General features: G+C 38.6%; 1 protein-coding gene across 1 annotated transcript in view; it reads left to right on the forward strand.

The window, feature by feature from the left end:
- Positions 1-1,078: 1,078 nt before the first annotated feature.
- The window catches only part of dusp22a (dual specificity phosphatase 22a), a 161,938-nt gene continuing 135,300 nt past the window's right edge, over positions 1,079-27,716 (forward strand). Inside the window, exon 1 of the mRNA XM_028809838.2 lies at positions 1,079-1,329. Within this exon, the coding sequence (XP_028665671.1) occupies positions 1,309-1,329 (21 nt within the window). The 5' untranslated portion in view covers positions 1,079-1,308. The remainder of the gene's footprint in view (positions 1,330-27,716) is intronic.

Consider the following 27,716-nt stretch of genomic DNA (forward strand, 5'->3'; position numbering starts at 1 on the left):
CTTTCTTTGCAGTGTGTTTAATTTTGTTTTAGTTATATTTCACAAAAATATGTTAAGTGTTCCAGCTAAAGAGATTTTACCATAGTGTTGGCTTGTTCCTAAAGGGGAAATTTCTAGCTACAGATTTGCATAAATTGTCCAGATTAGTTGTAGTCCATCAATGTCAAGAACACACGTTTCTTTTATGATGTATTAAAGAGATTCAAACAAATAATTCCATGTACAATCAACCATCAACATGATGTACATCATGTGTGAGCTTTGTGTGACGACATTTTAGCAAAACATATTAGAAATGCATTGCATTTAATTTTTTTTTTCATATCAAGTGAAAGAACTGAAATTGAATTCTCAAAACAGAGTTTTAAATTAAATTTGGACAAATTACAGAAGTATCTCTGTGTACCTTGTTTTATTGCATGTCTTAAAGATGAATTCCAGAATTGCCGTGGCCCAAGTAATTGTTATGAGCAGTACATTTTAAAAATAAAACTATTGCTCCTTTCAATTTTTAAGAATTATTTTAACAGGGGACTACAGTCCATTGAATAACGAATTTGTGGACCTGCAATAAGTCTGCCCTATCTGATTATGGGTATGTGACCTATTTCCATGGAATTTGCCTTAATGTACAGTTGTGTTAGTGTATTTAATGAAGAGGATGTAATCCGTAAAATTAGGGCAGATTTACCGCCTGTATGGTCTTTTGTAACTCACCACATTGGATCAGTATTTGCCACTGTACTGAAAAATGGCACACAATTTTTATAATGACGTTTATTCTTTCATATAAAGTAATTTTTATTTGTAAGCTTTTAAAAAATATGGTTTATGATATTAAGATCACGGGTGGATTCGACAGTAGCATTTGATATATGGAAATACATGAGTAGAAGATACTCTACCTGATATACAAGTACCAGCTTGATGCCTTTGAGATTAAACGTTACTCCTTTTAAATACATACACGGTACTACAGTGTATACTGTAAATCTCAGTAATCCTAGCTCCTACTGCTAAGGGTTAATTTAATAGGCACCATCCAGGCATGACGTCAGAGCGCGCGCGTGAGCGAACGAGCACGAGACTATGGAAGTGTTGATAGGAAACGATCCAACTGAGCTTGGTTGTTACCTTGACTTGGCTTTTGTGACAGCGAGATGTGAGAGACTGCTGAGAGAGATACCTGCCGAGTGTTGCACTTTAGCGTCCTTCTGGTTGAGTTACTTGTGAGAGCGGAGAGTACATTTATTATCCGTGCATTTACGGCGGATTTCTTAAATCTATAGTGAAACGCTGCCTGGCGCCATGGGAACCGGAATGAGTAAGGTGGGTAGTGAATGGCTGAGTGTAAATCTGCGCCGTCTCTGTTTGCAAACTTATTCAGTTGCTAAGTGAAATGCGGCTTTATTTTTTCATTTTACTGATTTACTTTTAAGTGACGGGCTGCTTTCACACGCACGTTCTTTTAAAGTAAGCAGCAATGAAAGAAGCGCAGGGCACCAAGTACAGAATTCAACTTTTAAAAAATACGATATTTAAACAGATAAACCATCAGTAGTGTCGGCTTTGTTGGTTTAATGAGATGTTGCTGTTTCGATGTCCACACAGCTGATTTGTCAGGACAGCTGAATTACGCGAGTGTCTTTGCCTATTTTCAGGCGGTGACAGTAGATGTTCCGAGCTATAGATAGAAAATCTTTCATCAGTTTCAGAATGTACTTCGGTATTATGTAGTTTCCTAGACTTCGTGTTTAATATCATTAATTTAACTTTGATTACATTTTTTCATTTTCACTTACAAAATGAGAAAAAAAAAATCTTAGTTGGGCGTGGGTACGTATCTTCACTGTATTAAACGTTAACGCTTTCAGACATGCATATGTTAAATTATTTGAAATAAACATTTGATTGTTTATTTCTTGCATATGTGTTATTTATGTAGGGCGTGTTTTCTTCTTTTGGCCGGTAATTATAAATGACAGCAAATACGTAACCAGCCTACTTGGAACACGCTTTACACAGATGGCATTTATTTTTGTAACTAGGGTCAGCTGGCTAGCAACAGTCAAATGAACAAATAAAACTCACCAGTGGATTAAACTGCGTTTTACAGAATCATTTCAACCCAATTCCTTGAGATGTGTTCTTTCTGTATTTAATAAGGGTGTAGGATGTTTGGTGCATGTTTAGTGTGATCTAAACAAAAATTAAATGAATACGTTTAAAAAATATTTAACAAGTAGAATTAACAAATGAGTTAAGTTCTGTTTTCAAAATATATTCTGTTTAAAGTTGGTGTCTTTAAATGTGTACTTCTTTTAGTGTGATTAGATATTATTAGAGCCCAGAAAAAAGTGAGAGGCTAATAGTCCACCAATCAATATTCAAACTGCTTATTCTATTCAGAGTCACAGTTAACCAGCGAATAGCCCAGGAGTAACAGGGTCTCCGGAATTAACCAACTAAGTGCAAGGCACACTCGCGCCCACCCATGTTCATACATACCGGCCCAATTTGCAGTCATCAATAAAGCTTCATCTCTCCTTCAAGCCTTGATTTTTTTTTTGTACATTTCTGCACATTTTTTTAATCCTAAAGGTGGAAAAAATCATTGAAAGTCTAAAATCTAAAATCATACAAGGGACATTTCACTATCACCAATGCTGTCTACAATAACTATGCAAAAGCTAGGTTGTCTTTGCCATTACTCAGAAATAAAGAGAATTATAAGGGAAGGAACACAGCAAAGAAAATCTCCTTGGTTAGGTATTTTTTTTTGTTCATTGATTTTTTTTTTTCACTGATGATCTTTATTTAATTTATAAGATTTGTGGGTTTAGAATTATTTGGGTAATAATAACTCATTAGCATGCCATAAGAACAGATCAGGTATTTGAGAGCTTTAGTTACAGGGAAAACTAAAATTGACTTTACAAAGGTCTTCTGCAATTTGATGGAAAACATTAAGCAAGAAGTTAATACACAGTGAAATGTTCAGTTCCCTTTAGCAGATGGGATTAATATTAATAAAATGTTTTTCTGAAACTCTTATGTTTGTCAGAGTATTCCTGTATTTATTAACACATCCTTTTATATAAAACTTGACTCAGTCATAGACTAGGCTGTATGGAGATGAGTATATCGTATGTTAAAATGACACTACTAAGACTGAAAGCAGAGAATGGCATGACCGACTTTCGCATTTGGTTGCAAATACTGTATCTATATTTACAGATAAGCCAACTTCCAAATTTCTAACCAAAATACTATTAAAAAAAAAAAAAAAAAATCACCTGCAGATAAACTGAATGTTAGTCAGTCATCTTCAAACCGCTTAGTTCTGAACAGGGACGCAGGGGTCTGCTGGAGCCTATTCCAGCTAGCATAGGGCGCAAGACAGGAACAAAGCCTGGACAGAGAGCCAGTTCAGAGTAAAACTGAATATGAAAAACTTAAAATCGTTTCTGGAAAACATAATTCTTAAAGTAAAAATTAACCTAAAGCAATACTTATTTTATTGATATAAAAATACCTGCATCAGTTAACAAAAAAAAGATGTTCATTGTGTTATTTTCCACAAAAATTGCCTTTGTAAGATGTTGCATTCTCCTATATAACATTGTGCATGCACACGCTCTAGCTGTTCGGTGACAGCTAGTGAGAAGAAGTTAAGTTCTTGTGTAGCATGCAATCAAGTTAAAAAAAAAAATTACAAGTATACATTTATACAATCTCACAGCTAAACAGAAATGAGTGTGCTGCGTGCAACCCACTAATGTTGAATGTATACTGTGATTTTTGGCATGATTTTAAGTCCTATTTGCAGTTGCTGACTGGTACAGTTCAAATTTTAGCTTCATTGGCCATCATTTCACATGCAGTATGAGAGTATGATGACTGATTGCAATATAAAATTGATTTGTTGCACAAGTGGAACAATTTCTGTCATGTCAGAAATTTCTGTGTGAGCAGTCTCACAACCAGATTTTCTATTGTCTCTATTAAATTTCATTGTGTATCAATCACAGTATATTGTACATTGGGTATTGCCATTGTGACACTTATTTTCACATATCTAAATATCATATGGCAACACATATACAACTAAATAGTCAATGAGAAAAACATCTTAGAAGACCTTTTATTGGAAGTACCTGAAATAAACGCACACAATGGTAAACTTCGTAGACTACATACATAGACAGGCCATACTGTTCGTGTCTCGACCATCTGTGTACCCAGTTGTGCCTTTTTTTTCTTTTTTTTTTGTACTTTCAGAGTACAGTACTGCAAGAGTCTAGAATGCTTCTCTTAATTGACTTTTTGAGAAGCATGGGTAAAACTGTCTGTCGAGGCAATGTGCGCATATAGCCTAAGCACCCACGTATTGGCACATTAATTGGACTGAACATGTTCATACAGTTAGTCACCAGTCGCATATATGCTCAATCGTATAATGTGAGACCGGCACAGCAGAAACCTAAAAATAAAGAGTTTAGTTTTAATCCAGAATGTTGCTTTGGCTATTTACAGTGGGATATGGTGGCACAGCGGCTAGTATTCATACTGCAAATCTTCAGGGGCTCGTGTTTGAAGATTAAAAATATGTATCGATGTTATTTACTGTACTTCACTGCAGAGACTTGGCTGTGTCTGTGGTCAGTTTTATTAAGGTTCCTATGGTATATACATATACTTCGGATTCAATAACGGTGGTCAGTGAAATGTTCTGTTTTTCATTTACAAGAAGAAAAAGTAACACAAAAGTAATGCACCGTGTTTAACACATTACATGTAATAACGTGTACTCCTATAACACATTTACTTTTTTGTAAGTAATGAGTAATGTAACAAAGTTTTTTTTTTTTTTAAGTAATGTTTCCAAGCACTGTTGGCCATTTCTTGCTTTGATAATGTAGCAACTCGGCTATAAGCTGCTGTGCATGCAGCAGCACAGAACCTGAGCAGGGTGGAAAGAGATCAATGCAAGCTGTCTATACAAATGAGGACTGTCGGCAGGAGCAATGGTGAAGTAAGAGCAGCCAGCACAAACCAGTAAACAAAGGGAAGAGGCCACTTGAAAAAGGGGTATGAGAAAGGGAACGCAGTGGTGAACTCAAAGCAGTAGTGTAGTAGCAAGATTGAGTATCATTTCATCAAATAGTTGTCAAGAGACAGAAACAGAAGGGGAATTGTCTACTGGATCAGAGAAAATGCAGACAGCAAGGTTGTGAGAGAGTGGAGTGGGAAAGAGACTCAGTTTCATCCACTAATCCTTCTAATGGAAACTTGACAGCAGCCAGCGCAGCTAGGTAAAGGCCTTCCCCACAGCCAAAACAGTGGGTAAGACAGTTCATAGTTTGATAGACTATCTCTTTAGAAACAGTTCTGTGCTATATCCATGATTTTTCTCGCGTTTTGAACCTTTCACATTAAAGAACTGTTCTTTTCTTGTTCAGCTGCATTCTCCAACTCCCTAACATTTTTGCACCATTTTATCCTTTACCCATTATGCAAAACGAGAGAAAGCAGTTTGGATCAGTGCAGTGTGCTATGAGTTGGGGATAATCCAGTGCTGATCTGGGACCTCATTTATAAAACATTTTAATATATCAATTCACCTTTTATAAATCAAAATCACCTGGTGAATGTGCGTATGTGAAAGCGCTTCGAGCACTGCTCTGAAACATCCTTATATGGAGCATGCTAATAAACTTTGTACCTATGCAGTCACAGTGCTGCAGAACTTGATTGGCTGGTAAAGCAGCATCCCACCTGATGAATCACGACACAACCACCTGCATTCAAGAGTACCTGGCTGCAGTGTGCAACTGAGAATGTACAGATTTATAGTGCTTCTCCTCTGTGTCCTGGAAGCCAGGGAAAGGCACAAGTCACCAGCATCTGAAAAGCAAGCCGCTATTGGTTTACACTTGTAATGACATGGTTGCTTTTACAATGAATTATGTAGGCCATGTGAAAAACTGAGGGTTCAGCCAGTTACCTTACCAAAATGTTAGCCATCACATACATTATCATGATATCTGTCAAAGCTACTTTCCCTCAAAATAAATGATTCATGGGTTGACCCAGGCTACTGAGCCACAACATTCGTCAGTCTCATCTTGGTATCATAAATGACTTGAGCATTAATGGAATGTTACTTCCCACAGTTAACGAGCGGCTTCATTGATGCTAGGTGCCTTTATTGAGTGCAGTTAACTACTCAGACTATGTTAGAAGAACCAGAATCTGCTGGAAATTGCCTTTGTTTGCTGGCAAAAACATGTTGTGTTTTTTGTTTGTGCACCCCAGAAAATGAAGAACAGGTAGATGGTATAAAGTGACAAAAAGCAAAAAAGGTCTTCATTGCAAGTACAGAGCATTGGTCCCTTATTAAAAGGGAACTAAAATGCAGTCTTGTACATCATTTTTATCACTTTTGAGGTGTAATATATTTGTCCTGTCAAGACACATTATAATAATGGCTGGGTATAACAATCTTCACCTTTACCAAGATTAGAAATTAATAATGGATGTGTATTATTATGCGTGTGAGTTGTCATTTAGCGTTGACTGCATTTCCCTACTTTATCAATGACATCATCACTTCCCAGTTTTTCCAAAACATTGCTTAGGCATGTGTCAAAGTTGCTGTAAATAGATGCATGTTCCCCCACCAAGTTTTCTTTTATAAATCCCGCTGGTTTCGTAGTAAGTTATGTACGCCCATTTTAAGCCTACTTTTGTGCGCATACAAGCTTTAAAAATTAGGCCCCTGGTCTTTGTTCGTATTTATAGTAGCAAGTCTTAACTTTTGGCTTTAGTGCTGTTCCAGTGTACCCCAGAGCTGCGGACTTCACTGCAGTGCAACAAAGCTAAGACTAAGAGCAGCTGCAGGGAGCCTCTTGGAGTCGGAGAATTGGAACAAAGTTGCATACTAACTGAGAACTCCTTAGGAGCAAGTTTAACAGATTTATTAAGGTGGGTAATGTTACAAAATTAATTCTGCACACATCAGACACTTTTACGAACATGGAAATGCACTGATATACCATTTAAAAATATGGAAACCAAATTTTATATTTATATTTGGATTGACAATCTATCTATGCCAGGGGTGGGCAAATTCATTCCTGGAGGGCCGCAGTGGCTGCGGGTTTTTGTTCCAACCCAGTTGCTTAATTAGAAAACAATCCTTGCTAATAATTACATTTCATGGCTTGTTAGTGCTTTAACTCTGCTATGTCAAGTCATTCTCATATCCTAGCTTTTTTTTTCCATTCTAAGGATATCATCCAAATACTTTGAAGTGTAAAACGGATGGGTAATTCTCAATCCTTCTCTTTTATCTCTTCTCTTTCCTTCCAAGTATTTAATTAAACCAAATAGTGCACGATAAATACACACAGGTGTAAAGGGTAACAAGCAAAATGGATAACTGCTGTCATTTGCATCCTATGGCTAATAAGGAGCAATTAAAAACCAAGAATGCAGCTGTTTAAGACTTAAATAAGCAATAAGGGTTCATAATCTTAACGAGGGAGAGAACTAAAATGAAGCAGAAGTGTTTCTCGAGCAATAAGTGCTTCTTATTAAGCAATTGGGTTGGAACAAAAACCTGCAGCCACTGCGGCCCTCCAGGAATGAATTTGCCCACCCCTGATCTATGCTATTATACATCTTTTGATGCAGGCAGGGTGCATCATCAGTGATGTTGCCTGAGGTCATTAGGTGTTTCAGGACCTTCGAACATCAGACACCTTCACTCAGGTGACCCAGCTGAGGTTGATCAAGCCTCAGCTTGTGCCTTAGCAACCTTCTCTCATAAATCTGCTCTGTTGAGCCAGAGCCACTTTGAGCCTTTCTCTGCTGCCTCAGTGCAATTATAGATGGCCACCCTCCTCCTGTTGCCTATGACACCTAGTACAGTATAATTCCTGCAGAGAGATTGTACTGCAAAGCCTCCACATCCTACCTCCACAGGCAAGCACCTTGCCTTCCTGCCTTGCTTGCTTCAGTCACTGACTAAGTCCTTGTACTTCGTTCTCTTTTGCTCAAAGGCCTCCTCCATTTGATCTTCATGGCATGGTGAGTTCCAGCCACCAGAACAACATCTGGTTTAAGGGTAGTCTTGGTGGTGTGCTCAGGAAACTTGAGCTACCTGCCTAAGTCTTCTGTCAGCTGCCAGTCCTGCAGTATGTAGAAAAGCCCTGAGCTAGTCTTAGATATTCCTCTTGTTTTTTCTCCAGCTCTAATGAAGCTGATGGTGTACTTTAGGGGCTTTATCCTCTGGCAGCTGGTGATAGCACTACCAATGCTTTCCGCAATTGTCTTACAGTAAGCACGTGGTTGTGCTGCTAATGATATCAGCCTTCTTCCAGAGACTTTGGGCAACAACTCAAGATACTGTATGTTCTAGAGTCCCCTTTCTCCCACATAGGGACATGCTGGTGTATTGACCAAGCCCCAGCAGTGCAGATTGGATGGGTTGAAGAGGGCTGTTATGCATTGGTATAGAGTACCAGGTTTATTTAATTTTTTGCCACGGTGTACCAGTATCTCTTATTCTAACCATAGTGGACATCCCCAACCCCCAAGCTCTCCGATCTAAGCTACAATATGTATATCACTGTGATCAAAACTGTGAGGGGGACCCAAGCCCTCGATTAAGAAATCAAGTAAAGTTTGCAACACTATGGAAGGAAGACCAATGAAGCTGACAAATACAGTACTGCCATTTATTTTTTTGCACTTCAGTAACTGCTGAAGATTAATGGTTAAATATATGTTGATCCATATTTTATTATTTCACATATTAGTATTTCAGTGCATTGCTTGTCTTTTCCATGTCATTGAGGTAACTTTTTTATTCAGTATCATGCAGTACTTCACCCAGAGTCTGTTTCCCTAATTAAAAAATCACTTGGCTGATAGTTTGAAAAGAGTGCATTGGAAGATGCTGACAGTTTCTTCCATGCTATTTAACTTCGCTGTGTTGTGGGGATATCTTTGCAGGTTTCCATCAGCTCTGAGATCTCTCACAATATGTATCATGTGGAGCTTGTGCTCTGTTATGAAAAAAAAACTACCCTGCGATTTTTATATTTTGACTGTTGAATTCATTTGGTTATTAGGAAAAACTGGGCGCATAATGATTGACAACTTTTTCTGTTATCTGTATAACTGGGAAGTGAGTTACAGTGTAAGAAATATGCTTCAGATTCTATAACATTTATAGTACCTTGCATTGTTATTACTTTTTGTATATGGATTTTCATATGCTCAAAGTGATTAATATAATAAAATTGAGCTCTGGCCCACCGATAAGTCAAACACAAATACAAATCCTTTGCTTATCTGTGAGTATATATGGTATCTGTAATTTGAGACAGTGGAAGGAAGTAGAATGTACTGAGGATGCATTTGCTTGTCTGGTTCTGAAAATAAATCTTGTACAAAACCTCCTTAAATGCCTTGATCAGTGATCTGTTTATCAATAATTATTTTCAGTTCTCTAGTAGTCACATTATGCATTATATGAAACCAGTGTCAGAAACCCTTTAAAGCAGAGATGCTGCTCTAGCGAAGGACAATTTCCCGAACACTTTATTAACAACTGTCTATCTTTTCTGATACCTATTAATATCCACTCTATAACATTTTTTAGCTATGAGGAAAAAATCTATACTATTTCCAGATATTATTAATTAATATCACACTGCTTGCCTCTAAATGGTTTTAAGCAACACTGATAAAGATGCCTGTCTATTAGTATCTCATGCAAGTAGTGGAATTTGATTATTCATAACATTCATTCTTCAGAGACCTGCACAAAACATGTTGTGATTTATCTTAAACTTGTATTTTAGGAACACATGCACAGATAAAAATGATTTAAAATACTATATGTCAGGAATTGGACGCTAATTATGAATGATTCCATGTAGCTCCAGCCTTGTTAGGTCATTTGTTTTTGGAAATGTCCTAAAATGAAGACCTTTCTGGATTAAGAAATGTGCATATCTGTTAGATTATATTGAAATTACAATTATCCCAAATCCTCTTACTGCAGTTTTTGGAGTTACTGTATATTGGATGGAATTAGATAGGGATAAACTCGCTATGATTTTTTTATACTGTGTTGTCAGTGCATGCACTAATCTTGGTAAACTGGAAGATTCTTAAATCACCCTTCATAACACAGTAGAAAAACAATACATTGCCTAAAACTAGAGAACTACTGAGTTTCTTTAAAATCTGTCAAGATTCACTAGTAATATTCTAAAATGAGACTGCAGGGATCCTGCCAATGTTTCTACTTAACACATGTTTTAATCAACATTAGGAAGTATAATTGGCTTTTTGTCACTAATTAGCTCTCTATTAGGGATGCACCGATACCACTTTTTTGGAAAACGAGTACGAGTACGAGTACTTGCATTTCAGTACTCGCCGATACCGAGTACTTAATAAAAACATGATTTAAATTTACAGGTAACAGCTTTAATCATATAATTTAACAAAAAAAACAAGGGACTAGTTTGGAATTAAGAACATTTATTTAAAATGAAAAGCATGTTGTATGCAACATATTACAGAATAAATAATTATAAAAAAAAATTTAAACAGTGAAAGTGCAACTCAAGTATTTTTTTCAGTTTGTTGTAAACTCTGCCGCTTTGGACAACACAAGGGGCATTAATAAACATCTTTGCTATTTAGTGCACAATATTTGAATAAACTGACAACATCCACCAACATAGAACTGTGGCAATCAGTGCAACTGAGGTAGGTATTAACATCAAGTCTAAGACGACTCACTTAATGGAGCCTATTTAGAAAAAGTGAGTGGCGGGTTTTTTTTTTAAGAAAAGTAGCTTTTCTGCATTATCAGCAGTCAGCCTGTTTCTGTTTTCATCTATAATGTGTGACACTGAGCTAAAAAGCCTTTCACTTTCCACACTGCTACATGGGGCTGAGAGGTATTTCTGGGCCATTTTAGCCAAAGTGGGGAACCTGATTTTGTTGACACCCCAGTACTTCAGAGGACTGTCATCACGAGGGCTTGGGGCCTCTCCGAGGTATGTGTCGAGCTCAATGGCAGCACCTGCTGCCAGCGGCTGTGCTGCCTGGGGCTGCTCCTTACCGATTTCTTCAAATACAGTGTCCAGACTGCTGCTAGTGCTGGTCTGGGCCTTGAGGAACAGTTTAGCAGGAGGTTCTGCAGCTTCTGCCCGACTCCCCTCTGCCTCAGCTCTGGACATCATCTGCAGCTCCTGCTTCAGGTGCAGCTTGGCCTCCGGAGCAGTGTTGTTGGAGAAGAAGCGATCTTTATACCTGAACAAAATTCATGAATGTATTAATATGTGGAAAAATAGGACTGATTTTAGTTTCCCCTAAACCACTGTCACAAATGCCAGCCATTTGGCTTTCTGGTAGTAATAAGGGAAATATATTTCATATTATATATATTGCATACATTTGTATTTGTGTATTTTAGTTACAAAAATATAATATAATATTTCAGATGGAAATTAATCTTACATTTAGTACTGTAGTTTATCATTGAATACCTATAGCACACAGACTTTACCTTGGGTCAAGTATGGTGGAGATGAAGTACAGTGGGTTGGTCTCGACGTCACTGAAGCGCTTCTTGACAGCTGCCAGTAAGGTTGCTTTCATTGTCTTGACGCCGTGGTCCTCGTCTGTTTCTCTGTTTAGAAGTCTCACTAGCACAGTCACAGCTGGGATGACATCAGAGGCTAGTGCGTCGTAGCTGCTCACTTTTTTAGTTAGTTCCTCAAAGGGGGCGAGGATGGCAACAGTCTTCTCCATAAGAGCCCATTGGTGAGCGGTGAGATAGTCAGGGACTGGGAGTTCATGCTCGGACACATACACCCCCAGCACTCGCTTTTGCTCAATGAGGGACTGGAGCATGTAATACGTGCTGTTCCAGTTCCATCTGTACGTCCTGCTGCAGTCTCTTTATTGGCTGGTTGAGCTGTCCCTGAATGTCCTTGAGGCGGGAGTAGGCTAAGGCGGAATGTTTAAAATGCCCAACTATTTTCCGCCCCACTGCTGTAGCATCAGCAATGCTCCTCTGTGCTAATAAGCCCTCGTGAACAGCCAGTTGGAGCGTGTGCGCGACACACGGCAGACTTGGGAGCCCTGCGTCATTCATGGCTTTAATCATGTTTTTGGCATTGTCACGAAGCACAACATGTACTGATGTTTTAGGTATACCCCATGTCTGGAGCATTTCCTCAAACACATGCGCTATAGCCTGGCTGGTGTGTGAGCCACGGAATTGTTTCGCATGTAATATGGCTCGTTGCGGCGTGAAACTCTCGTCTATCCACTGGGAGGTTAGGCTAATTAGCGACACGGGGCTAACACTGCTTGTCCAAATATCCGTGGTGAAACTAAACGCAGAGGAAGCTTGCAGTAGGCTATGGATATGTTTTTTCACGGAGTCGTGTAGTTTAGGCAGCTCCGTGTCAGTCATGTAGCGGCGGCTTGGGACATCATATCTGGGCTCCAGAACATGGAGGAGATGCAGGAATCCCACATTTTCTACCTCCGAGAGTGGCTGGTCACTCAATGCAATGTACTCGATAATTGTCTGTGTTATTTTCACAGCACGTGGATTGTCTCTGGACATTTTCTCTCATCTTGCAAAAGTTTGCTGCAGCGTGGGTTGTGTTGGTTTAGAAGCGTGTGTAAACTCCTTGTACTCGTTGTCGTGTTGGGATTTTAGGTGCTTGATTAAATTACTTGTGTTAAATGCGCTACCTTTTGAGCCTCCTCTGGACAATTTCGCTGAGCACAATTTGCAGTCCGCCTTTGTTTTGTCGTCTTTATTCACTTTGAAATAGTTCCACACGGCTGACATGTCTCGCCTCGCCTTCTCCCCGCTCTGAGCTGCAGCTGGGGCCTGGGGGCGGGCACTCGGCGCCTGTGATTAACCCCTTACACGCCGCTCAAACATAGACATTTCTCAGACCGTGGTATCGGTCCCCGGTATCGGGGGACTTTTAACGAGTACGAGTACTTTAGAAAATGTGGTATCGAGGCCGATACCAGATACCCGTTTCGGTATCGGTGCATCCCTACTCTCTATATTGTATAAGGGTAGTGTTTTATTTCATTATTTTAAATTAATGAATCCTCACTCCATTTGTAAAAATCTCAAGTAAACTTTTTTCACTTTGTCATTATGGGGTGTTGTGTGTAGAATTCTGAGGGAAAAAATGAATTTAATCCATTTTGGAATAAGGCTGTAACATAACAAAATGTGGAAAAAGTGATGCGCTGTGAATACTTTCCGGATGCACTGTAAAAGTATTGAAATGTTACATTTGGAGTATGTGTTGTCTGTAAATTTGACCTGTATGAGTGTGAGCTGATTTGTCTAAGTGTACAGTGTTAAAGAATGACAGTCTCTTCAGGAATGATTTTGCATTATGCCCAGTGTTGCTGGCATAGTTTTAGGCTCTCCGCCACCCTTTGTGGAATTAATGGGATTTGTGGAAATTAATGGTGGATGGATGAATAGGAAGGCAAAGACAAAATGCAAAACAGCAGTTGCATTAATACTGTATCTAAGACAGAATCAAATGGAAGGGTGTCAGGAAAGTTTATAGTATTTTCTATATATGCATCAACTCATATTACACTAAGAGGTTTTGTGTCTGCCATCATCCAGGTTTCTGTGTGAACTGTAAATTCTGCAGTTTATATTTCAATGAGTTTGTTCAAAATGCTGAGAGTAGACTCCTGATCATATGTAGACATGTACACTTTAAGAGTTTGGTGTGTGAAACCTGTCATGTAAAATGTAATAGTAATAACAATATTGTTATTATTACTACTGTTATCATATGGTTTATTGTCATATCTCATAAGGATATCAAGAGTCGATGAGGAGGATGAGCACACCGCTTGCTTATTTTTGTTGCTCTGGTTCTTTTACAGCATTAGCAAACTTTAAATTTAACTCTAAATAGGCAAAGAATGATTAAATGTGGATGTTTGAATTAGTGTGCCTTGTGATACACTGTTGCCCTGTAAAAGCTTTGTTCATGCCTTGTACCCAGTGCTACAAGAAACAGGTACTCTCTCATTGTGATACTGAATGGGGTAAGAGGATTGGGGAATTGATGGACCGAAATCTACTCCAGTCTTCTAAATTTACTTGCCAGTTTTTTATTTTTAATTTAAAGTTTCTGGTGGTTGTATTATCTAGCAACTTTCTCACTCTTAACAACAACAACAACATTTATTTATATAGCACATTGTCATACAAATGATGTAGCTCAAAGTGCTTTACATGATGAGGAAAGAGAAAAAAGACAAAATAAATAAGGAAATAAAATTAGGAACACTAATTAACATAGAGTAAAAGTAAGGTCTGATGGCCAGGGAGGACAGAAAAAAAAAAAAAACTCCAGAAGGCTGGAGAAAAAAAGGACAGAGGCCGCGAGACTGCCCAGCCCCCTCTAGACATTCTACCTAACATGAATGACCTCAATTAGTCCTCATTGTATTCAGGGTTCACAAGGAAGAACTTGATGATGAACGACGGTCATGTGGACTTTGGCCTATAATCCATCAATGTAGGGACATCACAGTGCTTTGATCAGGTGGTGGTGGCGCAAATCGCTACCACAGAAAACCGGAAAAAGAACAGAAGAGAAAGTAGGGATTAGAACGTATTTAGGAGCCACCATGAATGATAATGTAATTAGTTGTATATTCAAAACATCAGTATTAAACAAAAATGAAGCTATGAGAAAGCCATGTTAAAGTACAGTAATGCGGTTTTAGCAGTTTTTTAAAGTGCTCCACTGTATTAGCCTATTGGCAAGCTATTCCAGATTTTAGGTGCATAACAGCAGAAGGCAGCCTCACCACTTCTTTTAAGTTTAGCTCTTGGAATAATAAGCAGACACTTATTTGAAGATCTAAGGTTACAATTTGGAGTGTAAGGTGAAAGACATTCTGAAATATAGCATGGAGTAAGATTATTTAAGGCTTTGTAAACCATAAGTAGTATTTTAAAGTCAATTCTAAATGACACAGGTAACCAATGTAGTGACATCAAAACTGGAGAGATGTGTTCGGATATTCTTTTCCTAGTTAAGATTCTAGCAGCTGCATTCTGCACTGGTTGCAATTGATTGATGTCTTTTTTGGGTAGACCTGAGAGGAGTGCGTTACAGTAATCTAGTCGACTGAAAACAAAAGGGTGAACTAATTTCTCAGTATCTTGCAATGTTATAAGAGGTCTAACTTTTTCTATATTAAGTGAAAAAAATGCTGTCCTAGTAATCTGATTAAGGATTTAAAATTCAGGTCAGAGTCAATAGTTACCCCTAAATTCTTTACCTCCCTCTTGACTTTTAATCCTAATGCATCAAGTTTATTTCTACAAATCTCATTATATCCATTTTTGCCAATCACTAAAATTTGTTTTCTCCTTATTTAGTTTGAGAAAATTACTAGTCATCCATTCAGAAACACAAGTAAGATATTGTCTCAGTGAATCAAGAGTGTCGGGGTCATTAGGCGCTATTGATAAATGCAGTTGTGTGTCATCAGCATAGCTGTGGTAGCTCACGTTATGCCCCAAGATAATCTGGCCTAATGGAAGCATGTAAATCAAAAAGAGCAGCGGACCCAGGATAGAGCCTTGTGGAACATCAAATAGAATATCATGTGTCTTTGAAGTATAATTACCACAACTAACACAGAATTTTCTGCCTGCCAGGTAGGACTCAAACTAATTTAAGATAATAATAATAATAATTCATTACATTTATATACTGCCAGAGAGGCCCACCCATTGACTAAGGCGATTTCTTAGAATATTATGACAAATGGTATCAAATACGGCACTCAGATCTAAGAGGATGAGAACAGATAAACAGCCTCTGTCTGCATTTACCCACAAGTCATTTACTACTTTAACGAGTGCAGTTTCTGTACTGTGATTTGTTCTGAAACGTGACTGAAACTTATCAAGAATAGAATATTTATTGAGGTGGTTATTTAGCTGCATAATGACTGCCTTCTCTAGGATTTTACTTAAGAAAGTCAGATTAGAAATAGGTCTAAAATTTTCAAAAGCAGAGGAGTCAGGATTATTTTTCTTGAGCATTTGTTTAACTACAGCAGTCTTAAGACAGTCTGGGAAGACCCCCGTATCTAATGACGAGTTTACTATGTCAAGAATACTATCATTTAGCACGCCAGATACCTCTTTGAAAAAACTTGTTGGTATTGGGTCAAAGATGCAGGTGAATGGTCTCAGTTGAGAAATTATTTTATATAAAACCGGTAAATCTATCCTGGTGAAAGAATTTAATTAGTTTATAATGGAGTACCGGGGTTTAAGAGGATCAGTATTGGGGAGATGTACTATATTATTTCTAATATCATTAATTATTAGCAGGCTCCTGTCAATCATGGAGAATCCACTGCATCCACTGAACAGTATCATCTCCAGACAGGAGCAGCTTCAGCAACAGACTGCTGTCACTGTCCTGCTCCACTGACAGATTGAGGAGATCGTTCCTCCCTCACACTGTGCGACTCTTCAATTCCACCCTTTGGTAAACGTTAACATTATACAATGTTATTGTCTGTTATACCTGCCTTAAACTCTCCACCATGCATTTTTTTAACTTGTATTGCATTTTTATCACTCTTTAATTAATATTGTTTTTATCAGTATGCTGCTGCTGGAGTATGTGAATATCCCCTTGGGGATTAATAAAGTATCTATCTATCTGTCTGCAGTCCCCGGGTTACGTACAAGATAGGGACTGTAGGTTTGTACTTAAGTTGAATTTCTATGTAAGTCGGAACAGGTACATTATTTTAATAAATGCTATTGTTGACTGACTGGAACGAAGTGCTCTGCCAATGAATGATGGTTTTTCTCTTCTTTACTGTATCACCAGCACTTGCATCAGATTTGTGTTTCAGAGACATTCTTGAAGGATGAAGACAAATGGTTAAGATGAGCTCTTCTGCATAGCGCTATACAGTACACGCTATCATAGCAGGAAGGCACCCGTCAACACGTCTGATGTACTGACAAGAGACCACTTCCTGCTATGTGCGTAACTGTACAAGCAGGCTTGCTATTGAGAATGACTGGGGGCGGCGAGGGGGGGGTTCATCACCAGCCCACCTCACAGTCACCTCCACTACAGTATGCTACCTACAGCGTCCGCCCACCGAGAATGAACACGGTGCGGCCAAAGGCGGGTAGTGAATTGCCCAACCCCAAATCAGCAGGCAGCCATCCGAGGCACACTACAATGCTACCCCCGCCACCCTGTTCAGCCACAACCGGGTCACCGCTTGCAGCATTACCAGCCATGTGTGCTGGGCGGGTAGTGAAACGCCCCCCTCCGCTCCATCCAGCCTGCATCCAGTCAGGAGCAGTAGCTGCAGCGGCATAGTGGGCGGGCAGCAAACCATTGTCCTGCACACGAGCGATAGCTGTGGCCCTGGTGACTATGGACCACGGGTCACCGTTTGCTGCTGGGAGCCTCCCGAGGGACACTACACTGCGCGAGCAGCGAAATCGCCCCCCTCCAGCCACCGCTTGCAGCATCCCCAGGCCGAAGATGACGGAGTGGCAGTTACTGAGGCACATGCGTCGCAGCTGCGTCCTCGTTCGTAAGTCATAGGTTGGATGTCCGTAACCTGGGGACTACCTCTATCTATCTATCTAATTTTTTTATTAAAAAATACAGCAAAAGCCTCACAGGTTTCACTGGAAGTTTTTTGGAGGCATTCCATTGAGTGACCTGTGCATATCTCTCTATTATAAAAGAAAATCTTGAGGTGCGACTATTACCAAGAGATTTTTTCAATTCCCACAAGACTAGACTATTGCCAAGAGATTTTTTCCAAGTCCTACCCTCCTCTCAACCATTTTCAACCACGACCACGGTCCTCTCACCTCTCATTCGTGTGAATGCTTTTGTCATACACATTTCCTGCACTCTTAGCTCTTGTACAATTTTTACGTTTTCCTCACAAGTTCCCAATAAAAGAAGACTTATTATGTCCAAATGTTATTGAAGAATTTCATCCCGATGAAGTCAAACAAATTAACATGAAAATTGTCAATGGGTTACACAGCAAATTGGTTAAATGTGTATCAATAGACTATGCTGAAACAGTTGGTGGTGATGGTGCGTAAGATGAAAACATCAACTTACAATATCCTGTAGAATATCTACAGCCATTAATACCGTCCGGTCTTCCACCAGACGAATTACTGTTGAAAGAAGGATGTATCGTAATGTTATTGCATAATTTATATCTGAGTGATGGGCTATGCAATAGGATAAGATTAGTTGTATTACAAATTGGTCGAAACAATTCTGACATGTAAAATTTTAACAGGCGACAAGAAAGGTAATGTAGTACATCTTCTGCAGACAACATTCGACACCAAAGGTGATCTTCATATGCCATTCGTATTAAAATGTTTACAGTTTCTCATTAGAATAGCTTTTGCTATGACAATTAACAAATCACAGCGATTAACATTCGAAAAGGTTGGTTTATTAGAGAGAAAGAAACAATATTCACTCACAGGCAGTTATACGTTTCGTTGTCATGATGTAAGTCCAAACACAGAAACAAAATTCAATGCTATATTGACAAAAAGTTCATTCAAAAAATTGTTTTTACTGAAGTTTTACAGTAAAAGTTTAAGTTTAAAAAGTATTTGCGAGTTAATTACAAAGACAAACAGAACGAAAACGTATAACGCAACGAATACTTCTTAACACAAAATGAAACATAATTTTCTTTCAATTTATTACGTTTTACTATTTTTTACTATGGTTAATCACTCGCTGTAATGTAAAATAGTTAATTCTATTATGCTTATGTTACAATTCCCTTGAAAATAACAATCTGTTTAAATTGTGCATACGCTTCCCCATACACGAGTGGCAGATCCTGTACTCCCTGCATCCTCACCATTCCACTGACCTTCCTGTCATTCACACACATGTATTCTGTCTTTTTCCTACTGACCTTCATTCCTCTCCTCTTTAAAGCATATCTTCACCTCTCCAGGGTCTTCTCAACCTGCTTCCTACTCTCGCTACAGATCACAGTGTCATCAGCAAACATCATAGTCCAAGGGGGCTCCTGTTTATTCTCATCTGTCATCCTGTCCCTCACCATTGCAAATAAGAAAGGGCTCAGAGCCGATCCCTGATGTAATCCCACCACTACGTTGAATACATCTGTCACTCCTACCGCAGACCTCACCACTGTCACACTTCCCTCGTACATATGCTGTACAACTCTTACATACTTCTCTCCCACTCCTGACTTCCTCATACAATAACACATCTCCTCTTTAGGCGCCCTGTCATATGCTTTCTCCAGGTACACAAAGATACAATGCAACTCCTTCTGGCCTTCTCTACTGTATACTTCTCCATCAACACTCTCAGAGCAAACATTGCATCTGTTGTGCTCTTTCTTGGTATGAAACCATACTGCTGCTCACTAATCCTCACCTTCTTTCTTAACCTAGCTTCCACTACTCATTCCCATTACTTCATGCTGGGGCTCATTGATTTTATCCCCCTGTAGTTACTACAACTCTGCACATCCCCCTTATTCTTAAAAATTGGTACCAGTACACTTCTTCTCCAGTCTTCAGGCATCCTGTCACTTTCCAAGATTCCATTAAACAATCTAGTTAAAACCTACACTGCCATCTCTCCTAAACACCTCCATGCATCCACACGTATGTTATCTGGACCAACGGCTTTTCCATTCTTCATCCTCTTCATAGCTGTCCTTACTTCCTCCTTGCTAATCCGTTGCACTTCCTGATTCACTATCTCCACATCATCCAACCTTCTCTGTCTCTCATTCTCTTTATTCATCAGCATCTCGAAGTACTCTTTCCATCTTCTCCTCGCTTGTGAGTATGTTTCCATCTTTATCCTTTATGACCCTAACCTGCTGCACATCTTTCCCAGATCGGTCCCTCGGTCTAGCCAATCAGTACAGGTAATTTTCTCCCTCCTTAGTGTCCAACCTCTCATACAACTCATCATATGCATTTTCTTTAGCCTTTGCCACCTCTCTCTTCACCTTGCTCCTTATCTCTTTGTACTCTTGTCTACTTTGTGTATCTCTCTGACTATCCCACTTCTTCTTCGCTATCCTGTTCCTCTGTATACTCTCCTGTACTTCCCCATTCCACCACCAGGTTTCCTTTTCCTCCTTCCTCTGTCCAGATATCACACCAAACATTCTTCTTGCTGTCATCCTTACTACTTCTGCTGTAGTTTCCCAGCTGTCTGGTAACCCTTCATTGCCACCCAGTGCCTGTCTTACCTCCTCCCTAAACTCAACCTTGCAGTCTTCTTTTTTCAACTTCCACCATTTGATCCTTGGGTCTGCCCTCACTCTCTTCCTCTCCTTGATCTCCAACGTCATCCTACAGACCACCATCCTATGCTGTCTAACTACACTTTCCCCTGCCACCACTTTGCAGTCTTCAATCTCCTTCAGATTGACTCTTCTGCATAGGATATAATCTACCTGTGTGGATCTCCTCCACTCTTGTACGTCACCCTATGTTCCTCCCTCTTTTTAAAATATGCATTCACCACAGTTATGTCCATCCTTTTGATTCCTTAAGAGGCATTAGCTCTCTGGAAATGTGTTCTTTTGCATTGTGGCGTTTTAATTAACCTGAATTTAAATAATTATAAATAAAAAAGGTATTATCCCCACCCCTCATGCAATATGACGGTTACAAGATTACACGAGAAGCATAAAGGATAATTTAGCTCTTTACTGGCGGTTTCACGTGGATATCACAAACAGGAAGCTTATGACAGACTATCAAGCATGTGGGTGTCTTGATCAATGCAGTCTGCCATCTTTCATTTGCCACGCTGAAAGGATTTTCACCTGACGGAAGACATAATCTTCCGCCTGGCAGCTTCAAAGTGTTGGCCATAGGTCCATCCTTATATTTGGATTGCTCCATGTGCAGGCTCCTTCGCTGGATCCAAACAAGGACAGGAAAGGAGTCAAACCCCACCTTCAAAAATACAGGAATAGTACAATGCCTACATACAGTTCTCATTCTCCCAACAAGGATAGTGTGCTGACAGAGGACAGAAATATACTAGTCTGTCTTTAGGCTGACTATTCAATTCTCCAGTTGTCTTTGGCTCTCTAGTCCTGTGCTTGGCTCGGCAATTCTAAATGAAGATGCTGTGCCCCTGTGTACCATACTTGGTCTGCCTGTATGAATGAGTCCATAACGGTGGGCACAGAGAACAGTGACACTAAACTTAATAATAAAACATATTATAACACCTTTTCGCAAACTCCATTATCATCTGACCTTCTTCATTCCTCTCCTTGAAACCATACCTACCCATCACCTCCTCATCTCTTCTGTTCCCTTCATCAATATGTCCATTGAAATCTGCTCCAATCACCACTTTCTGTCTCTTGGGTACACTGTCCATCACTTCATCCAACTCACTTCATAAATCTTCATTCTCATTCATCGCACAGCCAACTTGCTGGGCATATGCACTAACAACATTCATCATCACACCTCCAATTTCCAGCTTCATAAGCACTACTCTGTCTGACACTCTTTTCACTTCCAAGGCACTCTTGACATACTTCTCCTTTAGAATAACCCCTACCCCATTTCTCTTCCTATCCACATCATGATAGAACAATTTCAATCCACCTCCGATCCACCTGACCTTACTCCCCTTCCATTTAGTCTCTTGCACGCACTATATATCAACCTTCCTTCTCTCCCATCATACCAGCTAACTCTCTCCTCTTACCAGTCATACTGCCAACATTCAAAGTTCCTACCCTCAGTTCCTCTTTCTTTATCTTACTTCTCTCCTCTTTCCTCTGGACACATCTCTCCCCTCTTCTTCTCCTTCTTCGGCCAACAGTAGCCCAATTTCCGCCAGCACCCTGTTGGCTAACAGTACTGGTGGCGGTTGTTGTTAACCCAGGACTCGACTGATCCATTATGGAAATCTGCATTGTTTTCTGCATGTTGGCAAAATTTTACGCCGGATGCCCTTCCTGACGTAGCCTCTTCATTTATCCAGACTTGGGACTGGCACAAAGAAACACACTGGTTTGTGCATTCCCTGTGGCTGGATTGGTTCTGGTTAATCTAGTTACTAAAATTAATGATAAATAAAATGAGTTGCTTAATACCATAAAACCAAACAAAAAATGTTAACACCACAAGCAGTGTTCACACTTAAAGGTGGTCTGTCTATTGTTTGAACAGAGGTACATCCAGTCATCTATACTGTATTGGGGAACAAAAATCTCATCTGTAGTATTTAACCTTGACATTGCTGCTAATTTTTAACTTTACCTTTGTGTTGTCAATGTTCTGCATTGTGTGATTTAAAAGCATATATGCATTAAGTTTAACATTTTAAAATGTTAATGGAAGGCAGCAATACCACTTAATGGTTAGTACTTCTGTGTCGCATCTTCAGAGATCAGGGCTCAATTCACAACCTTGTCATTGTACTGAATTTGCTTGTTCTCCTTGTGTAAAATTTTTGAGTTCTTCTGGTTTATTGCCAAACCCAAACAGTGATTATTCTATTGCGTTGCAGTTCCAAGCTTAGCCCAGCATAGTAGGTGCTTAGCATGACACTCTTGTGTTTATATGTACTGTAACAGATACAGTACATGATCAGAAAGCAAAATCTGTTCATAAAATGGCATCTTGTATTGCAAAAATTCTAAAAATATTGTAACATGAATGGGAGTCTATTATGTCAGTTTTACCATTTTAGGTGTTACCTAACACACTGATACATTCAAGACTCTTTTGAAAATAGTAGTTCCAGTAAATTGCAATGTTCACAATAATCACAACTTATTGTAACATCAAAACTAAAGTAAATGCAGTGTATTTTTCTTTTTTTTCATATTTTTCTTTAATATGCTTTTGTAGTTTCCACTATTCAGGAATTGGATTTCAACAATAACTTTGTATTAATGGTTCTGTTTTTCTTTTTTGTTTGGCAAGTATATTATTTTTTAACAGGTGAATTTCTTACTAAGCTTACTAAGACAATAAATTATGTATAATACAAATTTTTTCTCAGTAATGCAAACGTTAGGGTTTGCTTATTGCATGTTTTGATAGTTTCACAAACCAGTTAATTTGAATGGTGAGTTGAGGGGAAAAACAACTAATACACTATAACCACAATGGGGCACCACTGAGGTCCAAACCGCAGATACAATAATGCCCAGCACAATTCCAGGTTCAAATAAAAGGTTTTTATTTGCTTCTAACACCTTTCTTACAGGAATATCAGCCACAATATACAAATATAAACTGTCTTTCTGCCTCCAGATGAGTGTTGCCCGTTGCCTCCCTACTCTGACTTGATTAAGTGTGATGGTGGGTGCTATTTAAAAATTCAACCTGGAAACTGCTTCCACTGTCATGCCCAAGTCGTCTGTAGCATTTCCAGGTCATGCAGGAACCAGGGCAGTCCTACCCCAACAGTGCCTTCTGGTGGTATCCAAAGACCCCGACAGGGATGAGAAACACTGCTGCCTGTTGTTTGGGGGAATGAATTGTTCCCGGCAAGCCTGTTTGCCCATTCTATCCATTATGGCCTCCTGGCTGCGCAAGAATACCACCTTTATCCCGGCCAGGTCCTTACTTCTTGGCACCTACAGCACACACACACACACACAACGGAGAACAGATGCATGAAAACAATTGCAATGTATTTTCAGATTAGTTACAATAACGTAAATAATGTAACTATGAGACCATATTTAAAGGTGACAGATGTGTAAACAGGGTGTTGGTGATTAAAGGACCACCTAAGAGATTTGTTAAGACTGAAGCTAAGGTCAAACACTAAGAAAAGAGTTTGGACAAACTTGGACTTGGGCAGATTAGACTCTTAAGTCATAAATAAATCCTTGATCAGAACCAGAATCATCCCATAGATGTTTTTTGTTACAAGAAGATTGTTGTTTGTTTTGTTTTTTTAAGAGGAAGTTTTAACTTTTTTCTTTAAACCAAATATTGGGACACCAGTAGACACACACTTCAGTCTTAATGAGCCAAGCATTTGTCACATAGTACACAATGCAAGACTTGCATACCTACTAACTGTCCTGCCAAGGAGGAAAAAGGCAGAGGAAAAAAATCTTTTAAAATGCCAGTTCTGAAGGCTAGCAGTTCAGCTGTGTTGCAGCATAGGCAAAGCCTATCTAATTCTTTAAGCCAAAACTTCTCAGCTACAAAAATAAGATGGCAAGTAAACATAAAGCTCTTTATCAACAAAATTTTGGCATCTGTATGGAAAAAATTAAGCAAGACTTGCATAGATGGTCAACCCTTCATCTCACTCTAGCCGGAAGAATTAACATTGTTAAGATGAATATCCTTCCTAAACTTCTCGTTTTATTTCAAAACATTCCAATATATATCAATAAATCGTTTTTTAAACAGTTAGATTCAATAATAACCTCATTCATTTGGAACTCAAAACACCCACGTATCCGAAGAGCGACCCTACAAAGACCTCAGGCAGAAGGTGGCATGGCTTTACCTAATTTTCAGTTTTATTACTGGGCAGCAAACATACAAGCCATAAAAACCTGGACACAAATAAATGAACATACACAGGCTTGGTCCGCAATAGAAGTAAAATCCTGTAGTACTTCTTTATATTCCCTGCTCTGCTCTCCAATAAATGAAAGTTATCGCAAATATACTAATAACCCAGTTGTGCTTTACTCACTCAGAATATGGAACCAACTTAGAAAGCATTTTAAGATGGAAAATCTTTTATCAGTGGCACCTCTGCAAGAGAACCACCTCTTTCAACCTTCGCAAGTATATCCAGTTTTTAATACCTGGAAAAGTTTTGGGATTAAAATGCTCAGAGATCTTTATATAGACAACATATTTACATCTTTTGAACAATTACGTTCAAAATTCAACCTCCCAGCTACACATTTCTTTTACTATCTTCAAATTGGAAATTTTGTTAAACAGAAATTGCCCGATTTCCCCCACCTTGCATCCTGCGCAATGCTGGAAAAAATACTGCTCAATTTCGAGGAAAAAAAACACTATTTCCACAATATATAAAATCTTATTAGAGTCCCTACCTTTCAAAGATCCAAGAGGACATTGGGAAGAAGATCTCTTAATCAATATATCAGAAAAGGAGTGGAAGGTAGCAAAGCAGAGAATTCACTCGAGTTCCATATGCGCAAAGCATAGAATTATTCAACTAAAAATTATATATCGAGCTCATCTGTCTCGCTTAAAACTGTCCAAAATGTTTCCAGGGCAGGATCCAACCTGCGAGCGCTGCAACCAAGCTCCTGCCTCACTGGGTCACATGTTTTGGGCCTGCACCAAACTAACATCATTTTGGACAAAAATTTTTAAGTGCCTCTCAGACAGCCTTGGTATCACAATCCCTCCTAACCCACTAACAGCTGTGTTCGGTGTTCTTCCAGATGGACTTGAAGTGGAGAAGGACAAGCAAACTGTGATTGCATTCACTACACTTTTGGCACGCAGACTTATTTTGTTAAATTGGAAGAATCCTAATTCTCCTCTTATAAGTCAGTGGGAAACCGATGTTTTATATTATTTGAAATTGGAAAAAATCTAATTTTCAGTTAGAGAATCTGTACAAAATTTTTTCAAAACATGGCAGGATTTAATCAATATTATTTTAGAATAAGAGAAATAACTATTATCGCATTTAACTCCCTTCTCCATCTCTTATTTACATAGATATTTACTTCTCCCTTTCTTTTGTTTAATGTTGCCTTATTAAAAAGCCGTAAGCAATTTTCCTTTAGCTAAGCTCTCCTTCTCAGGGGTGGGGTTTGATTAGTCTTCAAATTTGTTGGGTTATAAATTGATCTGTTTGTATGGAATGATTACAATGAAAATTAATAAAATAAAAATATTTAAAAAAAAAAAATAATAATAAGATGGCAAAAATGGATCAATGGACAACACCAGATCATCAAGAGAAACGGGCACCTAAATCGAACGCTAGATAAACTCAAAGTCAAAATGCTTGTTTTAATTCTTGTCCTGGAAATTACCAAGAAAATTCAAATGCACAAAAAATTATCCAACACTAATCCCAGATGTTAGTGAGCATACAGTGCTGGCTTTTAAAAGTTAATGTTAATGATGTCAGGGGACGTGAATTTTTGGAGTTGTATTTTCCTAGTAAAAGCTGTTTAAAATGGTGATATCCATAAATAAACAAACTTGTGCTACAGTTAAACAAATACATAACCATAACAATAATTGACTAGAGATGATAACTTATAAAAATAACTATACAGTGAGATCCCCTGTTTTTCTAAACCTTCTAAAATGCCACAAGGCCTTGAAACAAAATTGTTTATAATGAAGAAAAAAAAATATTTTTGTTTGAATCATAATGGCAACCCACGGTACCACAGTAGTGATGGTGGCTATGACGAAAAAGGTAACAAATGGTAAATAATAACAATAAAAAAAAAAGTATGTCCTACGCTCTGAAACCCAGCATATGCAGTAGTTGCATCCATTTTTTTCTGTTAGGATTTCATAAATATGTCCTTTGTTTTTATAACAGTCTTTAGGAACTATTCTGATTACCCATTCAATTAAATAAAAATATATGCAACATTGACGTTTTTTTAGAATAATATCTAACCTGACAAAAAAAGTGTTAAAATTGTCCCTGTTCTACTTATGATCGGTATGAGTGAGCCTATGAAATTCTTTAAAATAAATTCATGTTACACTAGTAGACACTTTTATAGAACACAGAATACCTAAATAGAAAGAGAGAAAAAACAAACACTGCCGGTGGTAAACAGGCTTTGAACACCTGTCTGTCAGGTGGAATGGCTCATCCACTTGCCCACTCAGCATAATGATACATCAGATTTAGAATTTAGTTGGCCAGTCAGTCACTGTCATTATTTGGCTTACTTTATACTTTCAGATAGTTCTAAGTACATGTCAAAACCTGATAGCATTATGTCTGTGGTTAGATATGGTGTACTCGGGGATCAGAGCTAGGAACAAATACTTTTTTCCTTTTTATATGTTGCCATTATTAGACAATGTTTTATGAGCATGCTGCAGTATTCAGCCCTGGTTAACTTAGCAATGGCAGGCTGTTCATTGCTGAGACTACAGCTCATGGTGTGCTCCCAGTGAATGGCCTGAACAAGGACTTCTGCCATTATCCTACAGGACAGGTACATCCACTAATCCTTCAGTGTCAATTAATATAAGGTAGTATAAGTGAGATAACAGCAAACATATTTAATCTAAAACTGTTTATTTACATGAAAACAAGGCATATAAAATACTAGTAGTTAAACTGGAGGAAAACATACAACCTGAACAATTTAAATCAAAGTCCATACAGCAAGCTTTGCATCACTTGGTCCACCAAGAGCAGTGTTTTATTAAGCCAGTGGAGATGTACATGGAGAGTCTTTTATTATTCCTGCAGAGGTGTTTATTATTTAAGTCAAACTCATTGTGCAGTCTTTTTCCTCTTAATGCTTATATCTGTTGGGGCACATTTTCAGTTTGTACCTGGCAAGCTTTTCAAATA

This window comes from Erpetoichthys calabaricus, chromosome 9 (genome assembly GCF_900747795.2).
Source record: "Erpetoichthys calabaricus chromosome 9, fErpCal1.3, whole genome shotgun sequence".
Taxonomy (NCBI): domain Eukaryota; kingdom Metazoa; phylum Chordata; class Cladistia; order Polypteriformes; family Polypteridae; genus Erpetoichthys; species Erpetoichthys calabaricus.